The 23,035-nt window shown below is 70.5% G+C and overlaps 5 protein-coding genes across 7 annotated transcripts; 1 reads left to right on the top strand and 4 right to left on the bottom strand.

The window, feature by feature from the left end:
- The first annotated feature begins 603 nt into the window (after window positions 1-603).
- TRPT1 (tRNA phosphotransferase 1) lies at window positions 604-2,835 on the top strand. Of its 3 annotated transcripts, XM_037374936.1 has the most exons (8): window positions 604-723; window positions 1,176-1,257; window positions 1,397-1,554; window positions 1,956-2,130; window positions 2,224-2,280; window positions 2,360-2,470; window positions 2,692-2,725; window positions 2,756-2,835. In XM_037374936.1, exons 1-8 carry the CDS (start codon window positions 667-669, stop codon window positions 2,808-2,810), a joined length of 729 nt encoding a protein of 242 aa, XP_037230833.1. In that variant the 5' UTR covers window positions 604-666; the 3' UTR covers window positions 2,811-2,835. The 3 variants fall into 3 exon arrangements, with proteins under 3 accessions (XP_037230833.1, XP_037230832.1, XP_037230834.1); XM_037374935.1 differs by having other exon boundaries at window positions 605-723; window positions 2,692-2,833; XM_037374937.1 differs by lacking the exon at window positions 604-723 and adding an exon at window positions 801-830 and having other exon boundaries at window positions 2,692-2,833.
- Window positions 2,836-2,872: 37 nt separating this feature from the next.
- On the bottom strand, window positions 2,873-8,084 carry LOC119142206 (fermitin family homolog 3-like). Its single transcript, XM_037374930.1, is given in 15 exon segments — window positions 2,873-3,073; window positions 3,186-3,327; window positions 3,580-3,704; window positions 3,805-3,913; window positions 3,915-4,027; window positions 4,371-4,477; window positions 4,702-4,823; window positions 4,916-4,965; window positions 5,089-5,223; window positions 5,711-5,818; window positions 5,912-6,014; window positions 6,101-6,251; window positions 6,429-6,561; window positions 6,875-7,125; window positions 7,611-8,084. Coding segments are annotated over 15 exon segments (2,028 nt in total). The 5' UTR covers window positions 7,816-8,084; the 3' UTR covers window positions 2,873-2,899.
- A 395-nt stretch (window positions 8,085-8,479) lies between these two features.
- Window positions 8,480-14,280, bottom strand: STIP1 (stress induced phosphoprotein 1). The gene is made up of 14 exons (XM_037374932.1): window positions 13,975-14,280; window positions 12,660-12,869; window positions 12,415-12,556; window positions 11,922-12,063; window positions 11,329-11,494; window positions 10,979-11,105; window positions 10,788-10,890; window positions 10,570-10,690; window positions 10,399-10,495; window positions 10,193-10,317; window positions 9,739-9,775; window positions 9,544-9,647; window positions 9,289-9,461; window positions 8,480-8,711 (listed from the first exon to the last, which is right to left on the bottom strand). The coding sequence occupies exons 1-14, from the start codon at window positions 14,263-14,265 to the stop codon at window positions 8,639-8,641; spliced, it is 1,911 nt and encodes a 636-aa protein (XP_037230829.1). The 5' UTR covers window positions 14,266-14,280; the 3' UTR covers window positions 8,480-8,638.
- Window positions 14,281-14,728: 448 nt separating this feature from the next.
- LOC119142209 (leucine-rich repeat transmembrane protein FLRT1-like) lies at window positions 14,729-18,946 on the bottom strand. Its single transcript, XM_037374933.1, has 3 exons — window positions 18,903-18,946; window positions 17,601-17,738; window positions 14,729-17,337 (listed from the first exon to the last, which is right to left on the bottom strand). The coding sequence occupies exon 3, from the start codon at window positions 17,319-17,321 to the stop codon at window positions 15,747-15,749; it is 1,575 nt and encodes a 524-aa protein (XP_037230830.1). The 5' UTR covers window positions 17,322-17,337; window positions 17,601-17,738; window positions 18,903-18,946; the 3' UTR covers window positions 14,729-15,746.
- Window positions 18,947-19,892: 946 nt separating this feature from the next.
- Window positions 19,893-22,765, bottom strand: OTUB1 (OTU deubiquitinase, ubiquitin aldehyde binding 1). The gene is made up of 7 exons (XM_037374934.1): window positions 22,629-22,765; window positions 22,226-22,287; window positions 22,013-22,111; window positions 21,759-21,877; window positions 21,473-21,557; window positions 21,115-21,309; window positions 19,893-20,332 (listed from the first exon to the last, which is right to left on the bottom strand). Exons 1-7 carry the CDS (start codon window positions 22,684-22,686, stop codon window positions 20,135-20,137), a joined length of 816 nt encoding a protein of 271 aa, XP_037230831.1. The 5' UTR covers window positions 22,687-22,765; the 3' UTR covers window positions 19,893-20,134.
- Window positions 22,766-23,035: the final 270 nt, after the last annotated feature.

Genomic DNA, 23,035 nt, shown 5'->3' with positions numbered 1-23,035 from the left:
CCTCCCCCTCCCCCCAGGCCTCCCAGTGCCCCCAGGGACCCTCCCTCTCCCCCCAGTGCCGCCAGGGACACCCAGGGACCCTCCCCCTCCCCCCAGTGCCGCCAGGGACCCTCCCCCTCCCCCCAGTGCCCCCAGTGCCCCCCAGGGACCCTCCCCCTCCCCCCAGTGCCGCCAGGGACCCCCAGGGACCCTCCCTCTCCCCCCAGTGCCCCCCAGGGACCCTCCCCCTCCCCCCAGTGCCCCCAGTGCCCCCCAGGGACCCTCCCTCTCCCCCCAGTGCCGCCAGGGACCCCCAGGGACCCTCCCCCTCCCCCCAGTGCCCCCAGTGCCCCCCAGGGACCCTCCCCTCCCCCCAGTGCCCCCCAGGGACCCTCCCTCTCCCCCCAGTGCCGCCAGGGACCCCCAGGGACCCTCCCTCAGGACCCTCCCCGGGCTCGGCCCGGCGGCAGCGGGAGCAGCAGCGGCGCCGGGAGCTGGAGGCCAAACGCCGGGGGGGTCCGCGGGGCCCCCCCAAACTGGGCACGCGGAAACTGGACTGAGCTGGGGGGCGGGGCGGGGGGCGGGGCAATAAACCGGCTCTCGCAGCAGCGGCCCCGTGTGGTGACGGCGGGAAACGGGGGCGTGGTCACGCGCGGCGTGGTCACGTGGCGGGGCGCGCGGTGCCGCATGGCCGCCGCGGGGCGGGGAACGGGCTCCGGCCGGCGGCGGCGGCACCGGGAGGAGGTTTTGGGCGGCAGGAGGGCGGCCCGGGGGAGGGGGGGACACCCGGGGGGGACACCCGGGGGGGACACCCGGGGGGGGGGGGTGCCACAGCGATGCCATCCAGGCGGGTAGGGGAGGCCTGTAGCGCGGGGGTCCTGGGTTTGGGGGGGGGCAGGAGCTCCGGTGAGGGCGGTCCAAGGAGGAGCGGGGAGGGGGCGGAGGGCAGGAGGGCGGGGGGGACACGACCCAGCATCGGGGGGGGGGTGCGTGTGTGCCCAGGTGGTCGTGGGAGCTAAGGGCTGGGGTCCTGGGGGGGGCGGGGGGCAAAGGGGGGACCCAAGTTGGGGGGAAGGAAGGGAGGGGGTCGGGCAGTGGGGGGACAGGAGCGGGTGGACCCAGGAATGCGGGGTGGGGTGGGGTGGGGGTGGGGCGGTTAAAGGGGGACATACACACCGCAGCCCCCCCCCCCCCAGGACCCCTCGGTGGGGCTGTCGAAGGCGCTGAGCTACGTCCTGCGCCACGGGGCCGCGGCCGCGGGGCTGCCCATGGGGCCGGGTGCGTGCCCAACCCCGGGACCCCTCCTCCCCTCGCCCCCGCCCCCCCCCCCCCGGGACCTCCTCGACCCGCGGTGATGGGGGGTGTGGGGACCCCCGGGACCCCCACCCCGCGGTGACGGGGGGGTCTGGGGGCGCAGATGGCTTCGTGGAGGTGGGGGCCCTGCTGCAGCTGCCGCGGTTCCAGGGGGTCTCGGTGGGGGTCCTGCAGCGCCTGGTGGCTGAGGACCCCAAGGGGCGCTTTGCGCTGCGCCCCCACCCCCTGCGCATCCGCGCCAACCAGGGACACTCGCTGCCGGTGAGGGGGGGCGCACTGGGGGGCCAGGGGGACTGGAGGGGGATCGTGGAGGTCCCATGGGGGCTTGAGGGAGGTTTTGGGAGGCTGCAGGGAGGTGAGGGGGTCTCAGGGGGACTTGTGGGCTTCAGCGCGGGGGGGGGGGGGGGGGGCTCTTGGGGAGGTTTAGGGGTCCCTGCGCGGTGGCTTTAGAGCGGGTGTCTTCAGGGGGTGGTCCCGGGAGGGGAGGGCTCTAGAGAAGGTGTGGGGCACCCGTGAGGGGGTCGCAGGGGACCTGGGGGGGGTGTGGGGGGGCTCCAGAGAATTTGTGGGGCACTCGGGGAGTGGTGTGTGTCCTGGGGAACCTGGAGCGGGGTCCCAGGGAGTCTGGGGGGGGCTGAGGGGTTTCTGTGCCGGGGGGGCAGGTGCCGGCGCTGGAGCTGACGCCGCTGCAGACCCCCGCGGCCCTGCCCCCCACCCTGGCACACGGCACGCGCCGCCGCTGCTGGCCCCCCATCCGCGCGGGGGGGCTGGCGCCCATGGGGCGCACACACATCCACCTGGCCCCCGGTCTGCCCGGGGACCCCGGCGTGCGCAGCGGTGAGCAGTCCCCCGCCCCCCTCCCCACACCCCCTCCCCCCCCCAAATCCCACTGCCCCCCCCCGAGCCCCCTGTTCCGCCCCCTGCCCCCAGGCATAAGGCCGGACTCGGACATCGCCATCATCATCGACGGCCCGCGGGCGCTGGCGGGTGAGTGGGGGGGTCTACGGCTTTGGGTGGGGGTGTCTGAGGGGGGGCGGTGCCTGGCTGACACCCCCCACCCCCCCAGATGGGATTCCCTTTTTCCGCTCTGCTAACGGGGTGATCCTGACGCCGGGGGACGCGAGCGGGCGGCTCCCTCCAAAATACTTCATCCAAGTCCTGCAGCTGCGGCCACGGCGTAAGGACCCCGGGGGGGGGGGGGGAATTTGGGGGGTGGGGATATCCCTGCCTTGTGGGGAGGGGAGGGGGCACACAGACCCCAGCCTTTTATGAGGAGACACAGGGTGAGGACCCTGGCCGTGGGGGGGTAGGGGGAAGAGGGGGCACCCCCCCCCCCAAGATGCAGACACCTGTGCCCCGTTGCGATGGTAACAGGTGCTTTATTGCCCCTCCCCCCAGGGTGTCTGCTGCCGCTGGAGGGACCCCCAGAGGAGGGACCCCCAGAGGAGGGACCCCCAGAGCCGGGGAGGGTGCAGACACCCCCCCCAAGGGTCCCGGGGCCCAGTCAAAGCCAATAAACCCCTGATGGGGCACGAGTGTTGTACGGGGGGGTGCGTGGGCTGTGTGCTGGGGGGGGGAGGGGGGTGCGCGTCGCACCAGGGGTCGCTCAGAGCGGCTCCTGCCCCCCCGTCAGCTGCTGGAAGAGGCGCAGGTCGAGGGGCTGCCCCGGCTGCCGCCCCGCCAGGCACAGGTACCCCCCCAGGAACTCGTGCAGCACGCGGCACGGGGCCGAGCGTGGCGCCAGCGCCAGTGTCACCTGCCCCTCCAGCTCCAGCGTCACCTGCGGGGGGGGGGGGGGGGGCACCCGTGACTCCTGTACGGCTGGGACCCCCCTTCCCCCCCACCCCAGCATGGCTGGGACCCCCCCGGTGATCTCCCAGTAGTGCCGGTACCTGCTGGGTGTCCCAGTTGACGTTCCACTGGCGCAGGGCGCTGTGCCGCCAGGCGCGGGTGACGGTGCCGCTGCCGGGCTCCAGCCGCAGCAGCCGCAAGGGGCCGATGGCCAGAACCTCGTCCCGCCGGCCGCCCTTGAACCTGCGCCGGCCACGGGGCTTGCAGTGCCAACCAGCAACCCCAGTGCCCGCCAGTGCCCGCCAGTAACCCCCACCCCCCTGTGCCACCCAGTCCCTCCCAGCGCTCCCCAGCCCATTCCCAGTCCCCCCCAGCGCTCCCCAGCCCGTCCCCAGTCCCTCCCGGCGCTCCCCAGCCCATCCCCAGTCCCCCCCAGCGCTCCCCAGCCCGTCCCCAGTCCCTCCCAGCGCCCCCCCCCCCCCCCCCCCCCCCCACCTCACGAGGAAGTGCGCGAGCCCGAAGCCGGGCAGCGCGCGCCAGGCCTCCAGGAAGCGGAGCCGGGCCTGGGGGAGGGGCAGCGCCCCCAAGCGGTGCAGCACCTCCAGGATGCGGGGCACGAGCTGCGGAGAGGACGGAGGGGGGGGGGGGAGGGGCTGGGGGTCCCCAGGATCCATGGGAGCAGCCGGGGAGGGGGGGGGGAGGGGCTGGGGGCTCCCTTACCTGCTTGGCTTTGACCTTGCGCTGAAAGCGGGGTGCCAGGAGCACGCGGGGGTCCGGCGGGGGGCGCGGGGGTCCGGCGGGGGGGGGCGCGGCCCCCCCCCCCCGGCGGCAGCCCCAGCACCCCCAGCACCCCCAGCGCCTCCGCCCCCAGCGCGGCGCCCGCCAGCGAGCGGCCCCGGGAGGCCAGGCGGCAGCCGGCCAGCCAGCGCGCGTACTGGGGGGCCTGCGGGCACCGCTCAGCGACCGGCCACCCCAGTACCCCCCCAGCCCGGGACCCAAGCCCCCCGCCACGCCTCGAAGCCCCCAAGGCGCCCCCCGCCCCCCCCCGGATCCCTTAAACACCCCTGGACACGCCCAGGGGCCCCCACGGGCTCCCCCCAGCCCCTTGCAACCCCAAGACCCCCCTAGTGCCTCCCCACACCCTCCTGGACACCCCCCCCCCCCCCCCCAACTGAAGGCCCCACGGGCTCCCCGAGCCCCCCAGCGCCTCCCCACGGCCCCCCCGGGGCATCCCCAGAGTCCACAGGGTCTAGCCCGCAGCCCCCCGGCCGCCCCCCCCCACGCACATCACGGCAGCGCAGCTGGATCTCGCTCATCCCCTCGGGTGCAGCCACCAGCAGTTTGATGCAAAACTTCTGCGCGCCCACGTCCACGTCGGGGGTCACCTCACAACCTGGGGGGGGAGGGGGGGGGGGGCACCCAGGGCGATTTGGGGGTACTGGGGGGGGACGGTGTCCCAGGGGAGGACACCGAGGGGGATGTGGTGGCCCTGGTGGGTGACAGTAGGGTTTTGGGTGTACTTGGGGTGTGGGGCTGTGCGTGTATTTCCCCGGGGCAGGGTTTGGGGGGGATCTGGGGGGCAGCCCAGAGGGTTTAGGGCATGCTGGGGGGTCTCACCCCGAAGGTTGAGCTGCTGCAGGGGCTCCCCCGGGGTCGGGGGGCTGCGTCCATACGACAGCGATGTCTCCTTCAGCACGGCCCAGGTGGGGCGGAAGCCCCTCAACGCCAGTTTGCGGGGCCTGGGGGGGGGGGGAAGTGTCCGGTGGGGGGGCCCAGGGGTCTGGGGGGGTGGACCCAGGTGCCTGGGCCCCAGTGTCACCGGTGCACCCACCTGTAGATCTCCAGCTCCTCTGCCAGCTCGGGAACAGGGGTGAGCTCCTCCTAGGCACACCCAGCCCCAGTGACTCCCAGTAAGGCCACAGACCACCCTCCCCCAATCTCCCCAGTGAGGGCAGAGAGTTCACCCTGCTGCCTCCAGTCCCTGCCGGTGCCCCCCAGTCTCACCAGTGGGCTGGGGGGCTCGGTGCCCCCCCCCAGCTTCACCTCCAGGTTGCTGAGGGCAACGTCCAGGTCATCCAGGTCATTGCCCCCCCCGGCGCCGCCTGGCTCCCCACTGCCCACCACCTCGTCAATGTGGTACTGGGGGAATGGGGGGGGTCAGGGGGGGCCCACAGCTTCGGCAGGGGGGGTGGGGGGGTCCCAGGAGGCCCCCAGGGGTGGGGTGGGGGGTGCCTGAAGGTCCCATGGAGCAGGGATTTGGGGGTCCTGGGAGGGGGTAATTTGAGGACTGCGAGGGGCAGAGGGGTCCCCTGTATTTCGGGGGGCACGGGCAATGTTTGAGGATCCAGGGGGTTGGGGGAGGGGGGAGGAGTGTCTGGGGAGGTGGTCCCGGAAAGGTTGGGGAGGGACACGACGACTAAAGGGATCTGTGGGGATCCAGAGGGTAGCTGGGGGGGGATATGGGGGTCCAGGTGGATCTGGGGGGGATCCCAGGGGGGATCTGGGTCTCCCAGGGGCAGTATTTGGGGCACTGGGGGTGTTTGGGGGTCCAGGGGGGGCTCTGAGGCAGCTGGAAGGGGATCTGTGGGCACCCAAGGGGGTCGGGGGGTCGGGGGGCAGGGCGTACCTGCAGGGCAGCGAAGAGCATCATCTCCTCCTCCGTGCAGTCAATCTCCTCCGTGAGCAGCGCCCAGCGCGCCTGCTCGTACAGCAGCGCCAGGCGCGGGCTGTCCCGCTGTGGGGACACGGGGGGGACACGCTGCGGCAGGGGGGTTCTGGGGGGCCCGAAGGTCCTAGTGGTTTGGGGGGGGGGGGGGGTCGGGGGTACCTGCGGGTCGAGGTCGAGGAAGCAGTGGTACTTGAAGCGCAGCAGCAGCTCCTCATCATCCGCCACGTCCTGCTCCATCAGCGAGCGCGAGGAGTCCAGCCACCTGCAGGAGGCGCTCTACAGCCTGCCCCACGGCCCCCCCGCCCCCCCACTGCCCCCCCCCGGCCCCCCACCCCCCCTCGCCCCTACCCTGCGTGCAGGCGGGTGCGGCGCAGCAGGGGGTTCCCCCGGGGGGTCCGGGGGGGAACGATGGGGCCCAGCCCCCCCCGAGGGGCCACCAGCATCCGGTAGCAGTCGGGGGGCAGGTGGGGGAGGGGCTCCGACACCGACCCCCCCTCGCCTGCAATGGAGTGAGGGCATGAGCACGCGTGAGGGTTTTGCACGAGAGTCACGGGGGAATTGCGTGAGGGCTTGCACGAGGGCTCACGTGAGCAGGAGGCCGGTCGGCCCCTTGCACACTCGGCCCCCCTTGCACACTCGGCCCCCCTTGCACACTCGGCCCCCCTTGCACACTCACCGGGGGGCAGCACGAGGTGGCTGAGGTCGAAGTCAGGGGGAGGGGGGGGGGCTGCTGCCCTTCTTCCCCTCCCCCCCCGCCTCCTCCTCCTCCAGCGGCCGCAGCAGCGACAGCTCCTCAGGGTACCGGATCCCTGCAGCACCCACAGTCACAGCCGCACCCCCCACCCACCCCCCCCAAGTGGATCCTGATGCCCCCAGGCCCCGTAGTGCCCCCCCAATGCCCCCCAGTAGAGACCAGTGCCCCCCTCCAGCCCCACAGGGGACCCTAATGGAGCCCAGTGCCCCCCCCCCCCCCCCCCGAGAAACTCCAGGCCCTATAGGTCACCCCAATGGACCCCAGCCCCCCGCAGCGGACTCTGGTGACGCCCAGTGGACCCCCAGCCCCTCCAGTCCCTCCCAGTCCCCACAGGGCACCCCAGCGGACCCCCAGCCCCCCCCAAATGCCCCCCAGCTCCCCGTACCCAGCAGGCGGCAGGCCTGGCTGACCCCCTGGGCCAGGGGCTCGGCGAAGGAGAGGCGCAGGCGCAGGCAGCGGCGGTTGGGCAGGCGCAGGCGCAGGGGTCGGTGCTGGGGGGCGAAGCGCAGCCGGGCGTCCCCCCCGACCCCCAGCGCGTCCAGGGTCCGCGCGGGGCGCAGGAGCCACTGCCGCCGCTGCACCCACCACAGCGCGTGGTCCGACCAGTCCCGCTGCACCCCTGGGGGGCACCGACCCGTCAGCGGGGGCTGCAGGGTGCCCAGCAGTGGCTTGGGGGTGCTGGGTGGGGGGCTACGGGGTGCTAGCGAGGTCGTAACAGGGCTGGGGGGCTCGGGGGGGCTTCCAAGCTGCTGGAGCGGGGTTAGTGGGTGCTGTGGGGGGGGGGGCTAAGAGGGGCCACACGGGGCTGTGGGGTGGTGCCGAGGGGAGCTCTGTGGTGCCCTGGGGGGCCGTGCTGTTCCCCCAAACCACAGCAGGGGGGATCAGGGGGGCTCAGGCATCCGGGCCCAGCACCCGACGCTATTTATAGCCAGTGCTTCCCTTATCGCCCCGGCCAGGGGCATGGGGGGGCCGGGGGGGGGGCACCCACACCCCGGCAGGGCCCCCCCGGCTGGATCCTGCCCAGGCACCACGGGATGCTGGGGGTCCCGTCCGTCCCCGTGGGGCAGAGATGTGGGGCACAAGGGCCTCACGTGGGTCGCTCACCAACAGTCTCGACGATGAGAAGCATGAGGCCACCGACGTGGAGATCCCCGGTGACGCGGAGGGCCAGAGTGCGGGGGGCTGCCGGGGGGCGTGGGGGGCCTGCTGGGGGGGGCGCCTGCCCCCCGGCATCGCCCTCCTCCACCTCCACCTGCAGCTCGAAGGAGCCGTCGATGGTCTCCCCGCTCGCCGTCTTCAGCCCCGCCATCGCCCGCCGCCCCGCTGCCTTCCTGCCCCGCCGCTCCGCCCCACGGCGGGGGTGGGGGGGGTGGGGGCTGAGGGCCTCGGGTTCACCCCACGCCCCCCCCAGCCCTGCCCCCACCACCACAGAGGAAGTCGAGGGGGGGGAGGAGCTGCGGGGGGGAGGAGCTGCGGGGCGCCGATGCTTGGGTCCCTGGTGTGGGGAGCCGCTCCCCTGCCCCACGGCGGGGGAGCCCCGGGGTGCCCCCCCCAGCCAACAGCCCCGGCTCCACACCATCCCCCGCCCCCCTGTCTCCCGCCCCCAGCACCTGGGACCTTGGTGCTCAGGCCCCCCCCAACCGTTCCCATGGGGGACCCAGGCATCTGTTCCCCCATTTCCCACCTCCCCCCTGCCCACCCCCCAAGGGGTGCAGGTGCCCGGGACCCCATTTCCCACCCCCCCCATCAAGGGGTGCAGGCGCCCAGGATCCCATTTCTCACCCCCCCCCCAATCAAGGGGTGCAGGCGCCCAGGATCCCATTTCTCACCCACCTATGGTGCCCCCCCCCCCCCCCCCGGGTGCAGGTGCCTGGGATCCCTCCCATGCCCCCCCCCCTCCATCCCCTGACGTGGGACCCAGGCACCTGTGCCCCCAGCATCCCCCCATCCCCCCCACAGAGGCTGAGCCTGGCAACTGCTCCGCTCTTTATTGGGGGTTGCGGCGCCCCACAACCGACACAAGATGAGGGTGGGGGGCGGGAGGGCCAGCACCCACCACCCCCCCGGACCCCCCCATGCCTGTGTCCCCAGGGGGTCGGGGGGGTCCCTGGAGGGGGCCGGGGGGGGTCACGTCACCGGATGGCGATCAGCCCCACGTCCATCAGCTTCTGGATCTTCTGGGCAATGACAGGGTTCTTCAGGTGCCTGGTGGGGAACAGGGGGGTCAGGGGGACAACAGGGACCCCTGGGGCTGCAGGGAACAGGGGACACCCCAGCATGTCTGGGACGCACCAACACGCTGGGGACCCCCTCGGCACCGGGAGGGCCCTTGGGCTCCCCGTGATGGCTCAGTGAGGGCCAGGGGCAGCTGGTGACACCCCCAGCACCGCAGGGACACACAGTGACACCTCAGGGACCCCCTGCAAGTTCCAAGAGGGCTCCAGACGCCCCCTTGAAGACCAGCCGATTGCCATGGGGAGCCTGGCAACACCCCCGGCACCTCGGGGACACCTGATGACACCGCAGGGACCCCCAGTGACACCTCGGGGACCCCTGCCAGCTCCAGGAGGGCTCTAGGTGTCCCCTTTAGGAGCAGGTGACTGCTATGGGGTGCGACGACACCCTGTCACACCTCAGAGACCCCTGGTGACACCCTGGTGAGCCCCAGCCAGCTCCAGGGGAGCTCTGGGTGCCCCCACCAAGAGCCAGCGAGCACCGTCAGGTGGCCGATGCCACCCCGCCACAGCCCGGGGACCCCTCCGACACCCCAGGTGCCACTCACTCGCTGAGTGCCTGCGGATCCTTCTGCATCTGCTCCAGGATGAGGCGCATGGCGGGGTCGCTCATGATCTGCTGCACCTCGGGGTCGGCCATGGCGCGACGCTTCACCTCCTCGGGGGTGTCCTGCCGGTTGTACTGGGCCAGCAGGCAGCGCTGGTAGCCCTCCCCCGCCTCCTGCATGGAGAAGGGAGTGATGGCGGGGGGCAGGGGGTGACGGCGGGGGGCAGGGGGGGCAGCAGTGGGGTCTCCCCCTCACCTTACAGCTGGGGTCGAGGTCAAGGGCGCGCTGGTAGACATCCATGGCTTTGCTGTAATCCTTCATGGCCTCCAGCGCCGCCGCCTTGCGCGTGTAGCCCTTGACTGCGGGGGGGGACACAGGCATGGCAGCACGCAGGGGATGAGGGGCACGCCCCAAAACCAGCCCCCCCCGGCAGCCCCCCCCAGCACTCACTGAAGGAGGGCTCCAGGCGGATGCACTCCTCACAGTCCTGGGGGGGGGAAAGGGGGAGGTTAGAGGCACCCAAAGACCCCCAGAGCAGCACCCCCACTGAGCCCTGCGCCCCCAAACCAGCCCCCTACACAGCCCTGTGCCCCCAAACCACCCCCTACAGCCCCCCACTGAGCCCTGCGCCCCCAAACCAGCCCCCTACAGCCCCCCACTGAGCCCTGCGCCCCCAAACCAGCCCCCTACAGCCCCCCACTGAGCCCTGTGCCCCCAAACCAGCCCCCAGCATCCCCAATTAGGCCTGCACCCTCAAACCAGCCCCCTACAGCCCCCCACTGAGCCCTGCGCCCCCAAACCAGCCCCCTACAGCCCCCCACTGAGCCCTGTGCCCCCAGCCCAGCCCCCTGCACTGCCCCCGAGCCCTGCACAGCCCCAGAGCAGCCCCCTGGGCCCCCCAAACCTTGAGGGCCAGAGGGAACTCGAGCAGTTTGGTGTAGCAGGCGGCGCGGTTGCTGTAGAGCCGAGCCTCGTGGGGGTTGCGCCGAATGGCTTCGCTGTAGTGCTTCATGGCCTGGGGGTAATCCCCTGGGGAGGGCCCACGACAGCGTGGGGGGTCACCCAAGATCTGGGGGAGCCCACTCTACGTCCCCCAAGACCCCCCGTTACCTCTCTGAAAACACTCGTTGCCTTTATTCTTCTCCTCCAGTGCCAGGTCAGGGTCAATGTACGCCAACCGCTCCTGCTCCTTTAAGATTTTCTCTGCCTGTAGTGGCGAATTTGGGGGTTGGATGGGTGTCTGGGGGTGCTGCACCTCCTTTTTTGGACCCCGCAAGTCACCTGCTGACACTTCTTGAGCACGTCAGGCGTACGATGCTCGGCTAACGACTTATTGTAGAAGTTTACAGCCTCTTTGTACCGCTCCTCCCGCAGATACGAGTTCCCGATGCGAGCATACGCCCTGTGGGGGGGATTTTTGGCATTCAGGGGACAGGTTTGGAGGTGTCTCCCCTTTTTTAAACCCCCCCCCCCCCCCCCCCAAATCCCACTGTAATCACTTTGCGATCTGCCTGTAGTCCTCCCGGTTCTCCCGTCCCACCTCAATGGCTTTTTCGCACAGTTCTCGGCAGCGGTTATAGTCGCCTGTCTCAAAGTAGACGGCTGTAGAGAGAGAAGGAAGGAAAACCCTGGGGTTCAGGGATTTGGAGTGCTCGGAGGATATTGGGGGGGGGCGCAGGGGGTCACTCACCTGCTTGGTTGGTGACGTAGGTCATGTTGGTGGGGTCCAGCTCCTCGGCGCGGGTGTAGTGGGCCAAGGCAGTGGGGAATTCCTTCCGCTTGTAGGCAGCATTGCCCAGCTCCTTTTCCTGCTGTGCCTGGGTGGGTTGCAGGGGCCGGGTCACCCCAAAATCCCCCAACTCCCCCCTCCCCCCCAAACCCTGCCCTGCATCCCCCCCGTAATGCCCTCCCTTTGCAGGCAGCGTTGCTCAGCTCCTGCCACGGCACCAGAGGTTCGGGAAGGACAGGGCACTCCCGAATCGGCCCCCAGCTCCCAATTGCCCCCCGGATTTTCAGGGACACCCACACACATCCCCTCACCTCCTTCTTGTTTTCAGGGAGCTCCTGGGGTGGGGGGGGCTGGGTGGGGGGCTGGGGAGGGGGGGGTGGTGGTGGGGAAGGGGCTTCCTCTTCTTCCTCAGCCCCACTCAGGTCCACCCCCAGCAGCACACTCAGAGTCGTCATCACCCGGGGGTCTTGCAGCTTTCTGGGGGTGGGGGGAGAAAGGGTCTGGGGGGGGGGAGCGGCACCCCAAAATCTGTACCACACTCCCCTTGGGGGGGATTTGGTGCCCACAGATTTGCCCCAACATACCCCAGCACCCCAAAAATAGCCATAAGCCACCCTGGGGCACACAGAGCTGGGGTGAAGGCACCCAGATCCCTCCCCAGCACCACAAAAACTGTCCTGACATGTGTGACACCACCCCCCACCCCCCCCAAAAAACCTGCTTTGAACCACCAAAATAACTCCCAAACCTGCCCTGCAGCCCTTCCGGCCCCCCCAAACTTGCCCCTAAATCCCCCCAAAATCAGCCCTAAACACCACCCCCCGTCTCAATGCGTCACAGTGCTGCAAAATCTGCCCCAGTGCCCCCCCCCGCCCCCCAAGTCCCTCCCTTCCCCCTCACTGACGTGCCCAGCTGGGCTGGGTGGCTGCGCAGCTGCTCCAGCAGCCGCCGGTACTCGGGGTCCCCCAGCAGCGCCCGGGTTCGGGGGTCCCCCTCCAGCCGCCCATAAAGGTCTGGCACACTGAAGGGGTTCAGCAGCTTCCGCTCTGCAGGAAGGGGCACAAAGCGGGTGTCAGGCCTCCCGACGCTCCAGGTACCCCAGACCCCCTTCTCAGAGTGCCCCCAGACCCATTCTAGGGCTCTAAAACTTTTCCACATCCCCACCCAGGAACCTCAAATGCCCTCAGAGCCCCCTCAAACCTCCCAGGGACCCCCTGGACTGATTCTGGGACCCCAAAACATCTCAGGTCACCCCCCCGACCCCTCTGTGATCCCCAAGAAGCCCTACCAGCCATGCCTCCACCTCTCAAAGCCCACCAACTCCCAGGCCCAACCCGCCCATCCCCCATGTCCAATATCCCCAGCACCCCCTCCTCACCCCCCTAACCCCTCCCTACCTGCCAGCCGTGCCTCCACCCCCCGCAGCCCCTCCTTGAGCTGCGCGTTGCCCGGCTCGTGCTTCAGCCCCTCTTCATAAGCTGCCTTGGCCTCCTCGAAGCGATGCAGGAACTCCAGCGCCGCTGCCTTGCGTGAGTACCCCTGGATTTGTGGCGGGACACACACACACACACACACAAGACATGGTGAGCACCCCTGGGGGCCGACGCAGACGGGGGCACCCACAGGTGCTCCCCCCACCCACCTTGGCCCAGTCAGGGCGCAGCTCAAGGGTGCGGCAGGCGTCAGCCAGGGCTCGGGCGTAGTCGCCCTGACGGGCGTAGGCAGCTGAGCGGTTGCTGAAGAGGACATGGTTGCGGCTGTCCAGGGCGATGGCTGCTGTGTAATGGCGCACAGCCCCCCCCACGTCCCCTGCCGCCAGCGCCCGGTTGCCCCGCTCCTTCAGCTCCTGCGCCTGCCACAGGGAGGAAGAGGAGGGGAGAAAAAAATGTGGGAGAGGGACGAAGGCCCACAAAGAGGAGGAAGGCGTGAAAAAGAGGAGGGGCACGACAATAAACAAGGTGTGAGAAAGGCAACGGAGCACGAGAGGAAGGAAAGCAGAAGGAGAACAACAACCCATGAGGAACAGGAAGGTGTGAAGAACAGGAGGGGCACGAGAAGAGGGAAAGCGTGAGGAAGATGAAGGAACGCCAGGTGGAAGAAGGCATCAGGAAGAGAACAGCGCCAAGGAAAAAGGTGCGAGAAATAAAAAGCACGAGTAAGGAGCATAGCAGAAAGTGCATGGAGAACGGGGCGTGTGTGCAAGAGGGAGCGGAGAACGATGAAAGCCCACAAGGAGGACGAAGGCCCGACGAAGAGCGTGCCGGGAGGACAGGGGGGGCCCAAGGAGAAGATGCGAGGAAGAGGCCGGACGTGTGGAAAATGCGAAGGAGAACGAGAAAAGTGCGAGTTGAGAGGAGCACAATGAAGAAAGTTGGGGGCCAGGAGCAGGAGGGGTACGAGCGTTGGAGGGCGAGAGGAAGACAAGGGGCGCGGGAAAGGCAAGGGGCACAAGGACAGAAAGCACGAGGAGGAGAAAGGCAAGGAGCATGAGACACGAAGACACAAGGAAAAGGAAGGCAGGGGGCATGAAGGGAGACAAGAAAAGGCCGCAGGAAAGGGGCGGGCAGAAAAAAAGAAGAGGAACATGAATGGGGTCCCCGTGACCCCCAACCCCAATCAAGGCCCCCCCACAGCCCACTGCACCCCCCTGGCTCCCCTCAGGGTCCCCCCGACCACCTCCCCACCACGTTCCAGCACTCCCAGCCTCTCAAGGCACCCCCCGACCTCCTCCCCACCTCCCTCGGGCGCACCCAGATCCCCCCTCCGCCTGTCTCCAGGACCCCCGCCCCTCCAGCCTCTCAGGGCCCCCCGGACACCCCTCCCCCCGATCCCCTCAGAGCCCTCTGGCCCCCCTCAGGGCCCCGCCAGCTCCGCTGCGAGGAGCCCAGACCCCCCCCTGCCCGGGGAGCCACAAACCCCCTCGGAGCCCCCCGGGGCCCCTCCCGGCCCCCGCCCACCTCCTCCATGGCGGCCCGGCCGGCTCCGCTCCGCTCCCGCCGCGAACGCGCCGCCTTCTGGAAGCTGCTAGAAGCCTCGCGCCCCGCCCACTTGCCCCCCATTGGCCGGCGGCTCCGCCCGCCCGCCCCCGCGCGAATGCCCATTGGTAGATAGCTGCAGTCCCGCCTTGCCATTGGCCGAGAGGGAAAGAGGTGCCCGCCTCTCTCAAGCCCCGCCTTCCCGCCGGAAGCCGGCACAAAGGCCAGCCTCCGCACGCCGATTGGCCGCCACGGCCGACGCTGGCCGACCATTGGCGGGAGCCTCCTCGCTCTTCTGGAATTTTCCACCTCTCCCATTGGGTGTGCGCGGTGCCAATCACGAAGGGGCTGGGACACGACTGGGGAGGGAGTGCGCCTCCCGGCGGCGCGGAGGCCTCGCTACCACTCGTGCGTCCCGCGGGAGAGGCGGCGCGGCTTGCACGGGGAGACCCCCGAAGCCGCTGCCGAACGGGTTGGGGGCCGAAGGGGGGGGCGTGTCATGGCGGGAGGGGCAGGGAGTAGCCCCCCGCCCTGGCGTGCTGGGGAGAGGCCGCACGCCTGGGCCTCCTGGTGGGAGGGGCACAACACACGTGGGACTGATGTGACCCTGGTGTGACCCCCTGGAACCTTCTCATGACCCCCATGTGACCTCCCCCCCACACATGAGCCCTCGTGCCCCCCTCTGCCGTGAACCTCCCTCCCCCCCAGACCCCCCCCTTCCCCACACCCCTCTCCCCGCCCCCCCCATCCCTTGGGGTTGGGGCCTAGTGTGACAAGCCCCTCGCACACGCATGTGCCCCCCGCCCCCGCACGTGCGTACCCTCCCCCCTTGTTGCGGGGGAGTCCCAGGCGTCCGGGAAAGAGGCGCCGGCGGGAAAAGGAGCCGCTGGGTTTATTGGGGGGGGGAAGGTGGCGCCCCTCAGCCCTTTTGGGTTGATTTTGCCTGATTTTGGTCCTTTTCCCTCAAAATTCCAACGGCTGGGGGCAAGGGGAGGGGTGAAGGCACCTCGTGGGGGAGGGGGCACTTTGTCACACACAAACGTGCCCTGAAGCTGGGGGGGCGGGGGGGGGGGATGCCTGGATCCCCCCTGCACCCCCTCCAATGGTCTCTTGTGCAGGTTCTGATGCTGGGGTCCTCCTGGAGGTCATGGGGATTTTGGGGGTCCCAGACACCTAGGTCCGCCCCCCCAAACCCCTTCCTGCCCCAAACCCACCTTTTCTTCCCCCAAAAAAGCAGCGGTGCCGAAAAAACACCTTAAAAAAAGTCAAAATGCCCCTTAAAGGGAGGTGGGGGAGGGGCAGGGGGACCCCTTCCCCCCAAAACCCCCGGGGGGATCCCCCCCAAATGTCCTTGGAGCAGGGGGGCGCCTCCCCCCCCGTATCCCCAGAGGGTGTCCCCCCAGCATGGGGGGGTGTCCCAGAAAGAGGGGACTCTTACCCTCATCAGGACCCCAGCCCCTCGCTGACACCGCCGTGGGGCACCCGCCCCCCCCGGTACCCCCGAACGCCAGGGGGGGGCAGCGGGGGGGGAGGGGGTGGGGGGGGGGGAGGGGGGGGGAAGATGGTGCGGATGCCCCCCTCCTCGGGGGGTCGCAGGGGTCTCAGGGCCAGCCGCCCCCCCCCGATCTTGGGGGGGGGGGGAACCCCCCCTTCCCCGCCCCTCCTCCGCCGCCTCCACCACCCCGCCAGGACCCCCAGGACCACCCCGGCTGCTGCTGCCGCCGCCCCCCCCACCGCTGCGGCCGGGGGCAGCGCTAGGGGGGCGTCCCTTGGGGGGGGGGGGGGCCTGGTGATATGGGGGGGGCCTCACCACCGGCACGAGCCTGGGTGCAGAGTGGGGGGCTGGCGGCGCTGGGGGCGTCGAGTGCAGACAAGCACACGCGGTAGGTTGCCCGTGGCTGCAGCGCCGTCACCACGTACTCCCCCCGCTCCCCCCGCACCAGGGTTTCCGTCACCGCCCCTGCCCCCGGGCGCAGCCAGCTCAACCGCAGTGACATGCCGGGGGGGGCCGGGGGCCACCGCACCCTCAGAGACCCCCCAGGCGCCGCCTGCACCCACAGCCCACCCGTCGACGCTGGGACCCCCGGCGATGCCGCTGTGCTCGGTGACGCTGCCATGACACCGGGCGACGCCGCTGCCGCAGCACCCGGTGAGGCTGCCCCCGTGCCTGCCGCGGCAGCAGCGGCAGGGGGCTCACAGGCGTCCATCTCCCCCCCCAGCTCCCCCACCGGCAGCCCCCGCAGCCGCGCCGGCGCCTGGCACAGCAGCCCCTTGACCTCCAGCCCCCGCGGCGCGCGCCGTCGCAGCCAGTCCCGCAGCCAGGCCAGGTTGCAGCCGCAGAACCAGGGGTTGTTGCGCAGCCCCAGGTGGCTCAGGCTGCCCAGGTCGTCGAAGAGCCCCCGCGGCAGTGTGGTCAGGTTGTTGTCCGAGAGGTCCAGGCGCTCCAGCGAGCGCATCCGCGCCAGCGCACCGGCGGGCACGTGGCTGATGGCATTGGCGGCCAGCGAGAGGCGGCGCAGGCGGGCGCGGGGCAGGTTGGCCGGCGGTGCCGCCAGCGCGTTGCGGCCCAGCGACAGCTCACTCAGGTTGCCCAGGCGGCTGAAGGTGTCGTCCGCCATGCGCTGGTTGGCCAGCAGGTTCCCGTCCAGCACCAGGCGCCGCAGCGCTGGCAGCCCCTCAAAGGCGCGCAGCGGGATGGTGTGGATGCGGTTGTCGTCCAGCCGCAGCTCCTCCAGCGCCGGTGGCAGCCCCGGCGGCACGCTGCTGAGGTGGTTGCGCGACAGGAACAGCAGGCGCAGGCGGCGGTTCTCGGCAAAGGCGTCCTCCTCGATGCCGGCGGCCGACACCGAGTTGTCATCCAGGTGCAGGCGCTCCAGCAGCGGTGCCCGCGCCAGCGCCCGCCGGCACAGCCCGCGCACGTTGTTTTCCTGCAGGTGCAGCTCACGCAGCGCCGGTGGCAGGTGTGCCGGCAGCTGCTCCAGCGCGTTGGCATACAGGTATAGTACCTTCAGCGCCGGCAGGCGCCCCAGGCGAGCCGGGATGCCAGCGTCACCGATCCGGTTGTTTTGGAGGAAGAGGGTGGTGGCTCCAGCAGGGAGACCCTCGGGCACGGCTGTCAGGCCGCGGTCGTTGCAGTAGACGCGGCCGCCAGCACAGCGGCACACGGTGGGACAGGCGGCAGCGGTGATGGCGAGCGCAGCGACGGCGGTGACAATGCACAGGAGGGGAGAGGGGAAAGGAGCCCCCCCCCCCCCCCGCGGGGCAGCCAGGGTGGGGGGAGGAAGGGGGAGGAGGAGGAGGAGGAGGAGGTGCAGGGGAGGGGGGGCCATGAGGGGAGGGGGGGTCCTGGAGGGGGGGACCGCGGGTAAGGGCGGAGGGGGGCCGGGGACCCAGGTGTCTGGGTGCTGCGGCCCCCCCAGCACTGACCCCAGATACAGGTCAGCGCCCCCCCCAGTGCCCCTCCCCCCCCAGATACAGGGGACCACAGCACCATAACCCCCCCCCAATGATCTATGGGGTAGGGACCCCCCCATAGGGAACCTCCCCATAGGAGCCCCCCCCCCCATAGGGACCCCCCCATAGGGGACCGCCGTGGAGTGGGGCTCTACCTGGGTCCTCTGCCCGTGGTCCGCGGTCCTCGTGCGACGGGGCCTTGTGCAACGGGTGCTCGTGCCACGGTGGGTCCTCGTGCGAGCCCGCTGCTAACAGCGCCGGTGCTCCATGGCCCCCCCCCGCTGGGGGGGCCGCTGTGGGGAGAGAGGGGTGGTGAGCAGCGGGGCCCTCGTGTGACACCCGCCCTTGTGAAAGGCCCTCGTGCGACACCTGCCAGGCCCCCAGCGTCCGAGCCTCTGCTCTCCCCTCCTCTGGGTGCTAATTACCAGCGCCACTCCTGAACCGCTCCTAATTAGCAGCAGCTCGTTAGGGCCCCCTTCCCCCGGGACTCTCATGCCCCAGGGTCGCCCTTGCGTCAGCCCCGGCCTCGCATGAGGGCTTTGCACGAGGGGTCGTGTGACCTCGTCCCCAGGAGGGGACCCAGACGTGTGGGTGACACCCCCCCCATCTCCCCCCCACCCCCATCACCCCCCCATGCCTGAGTCCCCCTGGCTGGAAACCACTGGGGACTGGGGAAAGGGCTGGGGGGCCAGGGAGGTTTTGGGGGTCTGGGAAGGGGTCTCATGGGGGGGTGTCACTTTCCAGGGAGCCTGAGCCCCCCTCAGCCCCCTGAGCCCCTCCCCCCGGATGGAGCATCCCTGGGTACCTGGGTGTGGGGGGTGGTGTTGGTGGGGGGAGGGTCAGAGGGTATTTGAGGGCTGGGGGCAGGTGGGGGAGTCGGGGGGGGGGGTCTCGTGGCAGGGGGGGTGTCTCGTGGGGGGGTGTCAGACTTCCAGACGCCTGGGTCCCTTCCCCCCCTCCCAGGATGCCAGGGTCCCTCCCCTCGGCTGGAGCATCCCTGGCTACCCGGGGGGGGGGGGGTGGCTTGGGGGAGGGGAGGGGGGGGATTTGGTGCCGTAAGGGGGGGGGGGTGTCTCTCGGCGGGGGGGTCAGGACCCTGGACGCCCGAGTGCCTTCCCTCCCCCCTCGCGGACGCCTGGGCCCCTCCCCCCGGCTGGAGCATCGCTGGGTACCGGGCGGGGGAGGGGCGAGTCGATTTCGGATGGCTGGGGGGGTTGGGGGGCGGGAGACGTCAGGAGGATTTGGGGGGGTCTTAATGTCGGGGGGGGGGGGGGGGGGTCGCTCCTGTGGTACCCGTTGGGGGATGGGCCCAGCTCCCGACCGCCTGGGTCCCTCCCCCGGGCTGGAGCATCACTGGGTACCATGCGGGGATGGGGATGGGGATGCGGAGCGCAGGGGGAGGTTTCGGGGGGTCCCGGGAGGGGGGAGGGTGGGGCAGGGGAGCGGGGGGCCCTTACCGGGGTGGGTACCGGCCGGCGCGGTCGGGCCCGGTGCTGGCGGCGGCGGCTGCGGGCGTGGGAAGGCGGTGGAGGGGGGGGAAGGGGAGGCGGGGGGGGGGGGGGGGGGGGGGGGAGCGCCGCCTCCCGGTGCGCGGGAACCCGGGGGGGGGGGCGCGGGGGCGGATGCAGCTGAGCGGGGGACCAAAACCCCCTCCTCACACCCCGCAACCACCCCCCGCCCCAGACGTGCGGCACGTCCAGGCACGGGGCTTGCACAAGAGCTGGCGCGAGGCTCACGCCAGACGCTGTTGGGGTGCACGCAGGGGGGCTCCAGCGCCAGCGGGGAAGGGGGGGGGTCCTATGCCCCACCCCGGTGCCACACGTGCCCCCAGAGGAGCTGCACACTAGGACCCCCTTGCACGGGGACCCTGCCGTGCGAGGGGGCTCACGCCACCCTCCTGCCGATCCCCACAAGTGCCCTCGGCAGGTGGGACAAGGGGGGCTTTGGGGGGGTGGGAAGGGGAAATCTGGGGACCCTTGCGTGGCTCTTGGGGTTCCCAGGGGTAGTTTGGGTTGGGGGGGGGGCAGTTGGGGGGGTCCCCGGGCATGTTGCACACGTGCACGGCGTGAAGGGCAGGTTGTGCAGCACAGGATGAGGCACCTCCATCACCCAGCTCGCCCCAGGGTACCCCGCCACCGTCTGGGTGACCCCCCCTGGGACCCCCCCCAGCCCCGCAGTTTGTCCTCTAAGCGGAACCCCCTGCTCCCCCCCCCCCCAATTACCCCTGAACTGCCCCCAAGAGGGTCCCAAGTGACCCCCCAGGCCTTCAAGTGCCCCACAAGGGGTCTCAGTGCTCCCCCCACCCAGCGTCCTCCCTCAACCCTCTCACCACCCCTCTTGACCCCCAACTGCACCCATGGGGCTCCCCAAGTGCCTCCCAGCCCCCCCCCCCCCACCCCCGAGTCCCCCTGCGTGACGCCCCCCTCCCCCAATAAACAACCACAGCGAGTGGGGCCGCGTCTTTATTAGGGGGGGCGGAGGGAGGGGGGCACGTGCGAAGCCGCATGAGGACTCGTGCCAGGGTTGCACGAGGGCCCACAGGGCCTGTGCGAGGGACGCATGAGGCCCCGCAAGGTCACGTGAGGCGCTGGCGGGCCCTGCGCAAAGCCCCCGTGCACCTGCGGGGAGCTGCACTCGGCCCAGGCGAGGCACCGCCAGCCTCACGTGAGGCCTTGTGCGAGGCGGGAGCTCACTTGTAGAGGATGTCGTAGTGGCCGGGGCGGTAGAGCAGGCAGACGCGGGGCTGGGAGCCCTCGGGGAAGACGTGGGGGTTGGTGGCGCCGCCCTCCCCCCGGTCCATGTATTCCACCAGGATAGAGACGTGCAAGGCTCGTGCGAGGGCAATGATGTGGATGTGGTCGCTCTCCTTGCACATGGGTTCCACCTCCTGTGAGGGGAAAAGGGACATCAGGGGACTGTGCCGGGGAGCTTGGGGGTGCACCCGGACGCCTGGGAGGCCATGCAACGCTGTGCAAAGCTGCGGAGGGGCTGGAGGTTGTGCAAAGCCATACAAGGGCCATGCGAGGCTGTGCAAACCTGCCGGGGGGCTGCGCAGTGGCCACCAGGGACTGCGTGAAGCTGTGCAAAGGCCGTCAGAAGCCATGCAAGGGCAGGGTGAGATCATGCAGGAGTGTGCAAAGCTGCACAACGCCACGTGAGAGACCGTATAAGGACCACGCAAAGCTGAGTGAGCGTGCTGGGAGGCAGCACGGGGCTGTGCAAGGCTGCACAAAGCCATACGGGGGCCCTGGGATGCGACGCAAGACCCATGCAAGACTTGTGCAAGAGCAGTTTGAGACGGTTGTAGTTTGCACAAGGCCGCAAGACACCACGCAAAAGTCGCAGGAGACCCTGTGAAGCTGCGTGGGACCCATGCGAGCCCATGTGATACCCTACATCAGGGGTCCTCAAACTTTTCAAACAGGGGGCCAGCGCGCGGATGAGGTGGCAGGGAGTCATCTGTGGCTGCTTGGTTTACCCCCCCACCCCCCGGCGGGGGGCGGGGGGGTTCTGTAAATACCAGGGGCCGGACTGAGGACCCTGGGGGGCCGTATCCAGCATGCGGGCCGCAGTTTGAGGACCCCTGCCCTACATGAAGCCACGTGAGGGTGCTGCAAGGTGGCACATGGCCCATGCTGGGGCAGCGCGAGGCCTGTGCGAGGCCCTGACCTGCTGGCAGAATTCCTTGATGCTGCGGCCGCCCTCCAGGAACTGCTCGAAGAAGCGGCGGTGGCGCTGGAGGCAGCCAGAGGTCAGCAGGCGCAGGTAGACCACCAGGTAGTCGGAGGTGCTGGGCTCATTGAAGGCCGCCAGCAGCTCCGGCAGTGGCACGCGGCGCTCCACCCGCTCGATCAGCTCCATGAACTGCCAGGAACACACGTATCAGGGGGGCACGGGTGGCGTGACGTGCACGGCCACAGGGGCACACATGCTGTCGTGGACACGTGCTGTCACAAGGGCCCTCATGGGGTCACACACGTGGCCACAAGGACCATGCCCCCCTCTGTGTTCCCTGCCATGTTCCCACCGTGTTGTGGAAGTCCTCAATGGTGAATTCAGTGAACCCCTGTGCCACCAGCTCCTCCTTGCTGCGGGCTGAGACCTCCTTGAACCTGGATGGGGACCCGGGCATCAGCAAGGGATGCCTGGGGGAGGGAAGGGGGACCCAGGGGGCACCCAGACATCTGGTGGGGGAGAGGCGTGATCTGAGGCGGGGGGGGGTGGGGCAGGGCAAGGAGGAACCCTTGGGACTTGGGTGGGGGACACGTCAGTGTACAGGGGACACCCAGAGGGGGTCCCTGGGGGCTTCGCACCGCTGCAGCTCCTGGCCATCCTCCAGCAGAGCCTCCAGGTGGGCGAAGCCAAAGGCTCGGTAGAAGCAGTTCCCGTCTGGCCGCGTCTTCCGGATATATGAATACTTCTGGAGCAGGTCCTGGGGAGGGCGGCACAGCACACAGTCAGGTGTTGGGGGTCGGGGGGTGCAACCCGGGTGCCACGAGGCCCTTTACAACTCCCAGTCCTGTACTGGTTTTGCCAGAGGCGCTCCCAGTCCCTCACTGGTGCCCACCTTGATCTTCTGCTGGTAGATGTGGTCATCCTCGGCGTACTCCTTGTACAGCACAGCCAGCTCCAGCCGCTCGGACACCAGCGGGTTCTGCACCGCGATCTGCACCCCATGGGGAAGGGGGGTCAGCGTGGCGGGGGGTCACCGTCAGGGGGAGGGGAGCGATGTGGAGACGCCCACGAGAGCGTCGAGGGGGCTGGCGGGGGGGGGTCTCACCTCTTGCTGGATCCGGTCCTGCTGTGCCATGATGGCCTCATCGTAGGCCAGGCAGTTCACGCCTTTGGGGGGGGGGGGGGGGGGGGGGATATTTGGGTTCAGGAGAAGTGTCCCCGATTTCGTAGGGGCCCCCCGTGGCCACTTCACTGGGTGCTGCGGGGGGGCTACGCGGGGCGTCGGGGGAGGGTCCCGGGGTGCTACGGGGGAGACCCTGGGGGTGCTACGGCGGGGCTCTGGGGGTCTCGGGGACGCCGGGCGGGGGCTGTGGGGGCACCGGGCCCCAGCGCGGCCCCCGCGGGGCGCCGGGGGGTCCCGATGGGGGGGTCCCCAAGGGAAGCCGGGACGCGGGGGGGAGGCCGCGGGGGAAGGCCCCGGGGGGTGCTCGGCCGGGGCCCGTCGGTACCGTCCGCGTCGCCGCCGAGCGGCTCCGGCTTCTGCTGAGGCTCCTCCGCCGCCATCATCCGCCGCAGCCCCGCCCCACGCAGCACTTCCGGGTCAGCCGCCCGCCGCCGGCAGCGCTTCCGGGTCAAACCGCCGCCGCGTCACAACCGCCGTCGTCGCTTAGCAACCGGCCCCGCCCCACGCCGTAGCCTGGGCCCCGTTCCTGGGGCCCGCGCGGCAGCGCAACGGCCACGCCCCTAGCTGCAGGCCACGCCCCTCGAGCCCACCTGTGGGACTCGGTCCCGGTGGGACCCTCAGCACTCCAGTCCCAGAGGGCCCCTGAGCCCCCCCCGGTACTGGTGGGCCCCTGAGCCCCCCCCCCAGTCCCAGAAGGACTCCACACCCCCCCACTACCGGGGGACCCTAAAG

Source organism: Falco rusticolus, unplaced genomic scaffold (assembly GCF_015220075.1).
Source record: "Falco rusticolus isolate bFalRus1 unplaced genomic scaffold, bFalRus1.pri scaffold_84_arrow_ctg1, whole genome shotgun sequence".
NCBI lineage: Eukaryota > Metazoa > Chordata > Aves > Falconiformes > Falconidae > Falco > Falco rusticolus.
This window is presented reverse-complemented; position numbering and strand designations above follow the sequence as displayed.

Excerpts from the sequence above, each read along its gene's own strand:
- LOC119142209 (XM_037374933.1), bottom strand. The coding sequence starts at position 17,321 with ATGGCCCCCCCTCCCCTGCACCTCCTCCTCCTCCTCCTCCTCCCCCTT.
- STIP1 (XM_037374932.1), bottom strand. The coding sequence starts at position 14,265 with ATGGTCGGCCAGCGTCGGCCGTGGCGGCCAATCGGCGTGCGGAGGCTG. Across the intron at positions 9,776-10,192 it reads AGTTCCCTCTGGCCCTCAAG|GACTGTGAGGAGTGCATCCG; the intron begins GTTTGGGGGGCC and ends TCCCCCCCCCAG. Across the intron at positions 8,712-9,288 it reads GATCCGCAGGCACTCAGCGA|GCACCTGAAGAACCCTGTCA; the intron begins GTGAGTGGCACC and ends GTTCCCCACCAG.
- OTUB1 (XM_037374934.1), bottom strand. The coding sequence starts at position 22,686 with ATGATGGCGGCGGAGGAGCCTCAGCAGAAGCCGGAGCCGCTCGGCGGC. Across the intron at positions 22,112-22,225 it reads AGGACCGGATCCAGCAAGAG|ATCGCGGTGCAGAACCCGCT; the intron begins GTGAGACCCCCC and ends CATGGGGTGCAG. Across the intron at positions 21,558-21,758 it reads GATGGCCAGGAGCTGCAGCG|GTTCAAGGAGGTCTCAGCCC; the intron begins GTGCGAAGCCCC and ends GTCCCCATCCAG.
- TRPT1 (XM_037374935.1), top strand. The coding sequence starts at position 667 with ATGGCCGCCGCGGGGCGGGGAACGGGCTCCGGCCGGCGGCGGCGGCAC. Across the intron at positions 1,555-1,955 it reads ACCAGGGACACTCGCTGCCG|GTGCCGGCGCTGGAGCTGAC; the intron begins GTGAGGGGGGGC and ends CCGGGGGGGCAG. Across the intron at positions 2,131-2,223 it reads GGACCCCGGCGTGCGCAGCG|GCATAAGGCCGGACTCGGAC; the intron begins GTGAGCAGTCCC and ends CCCTGCCCCCAG.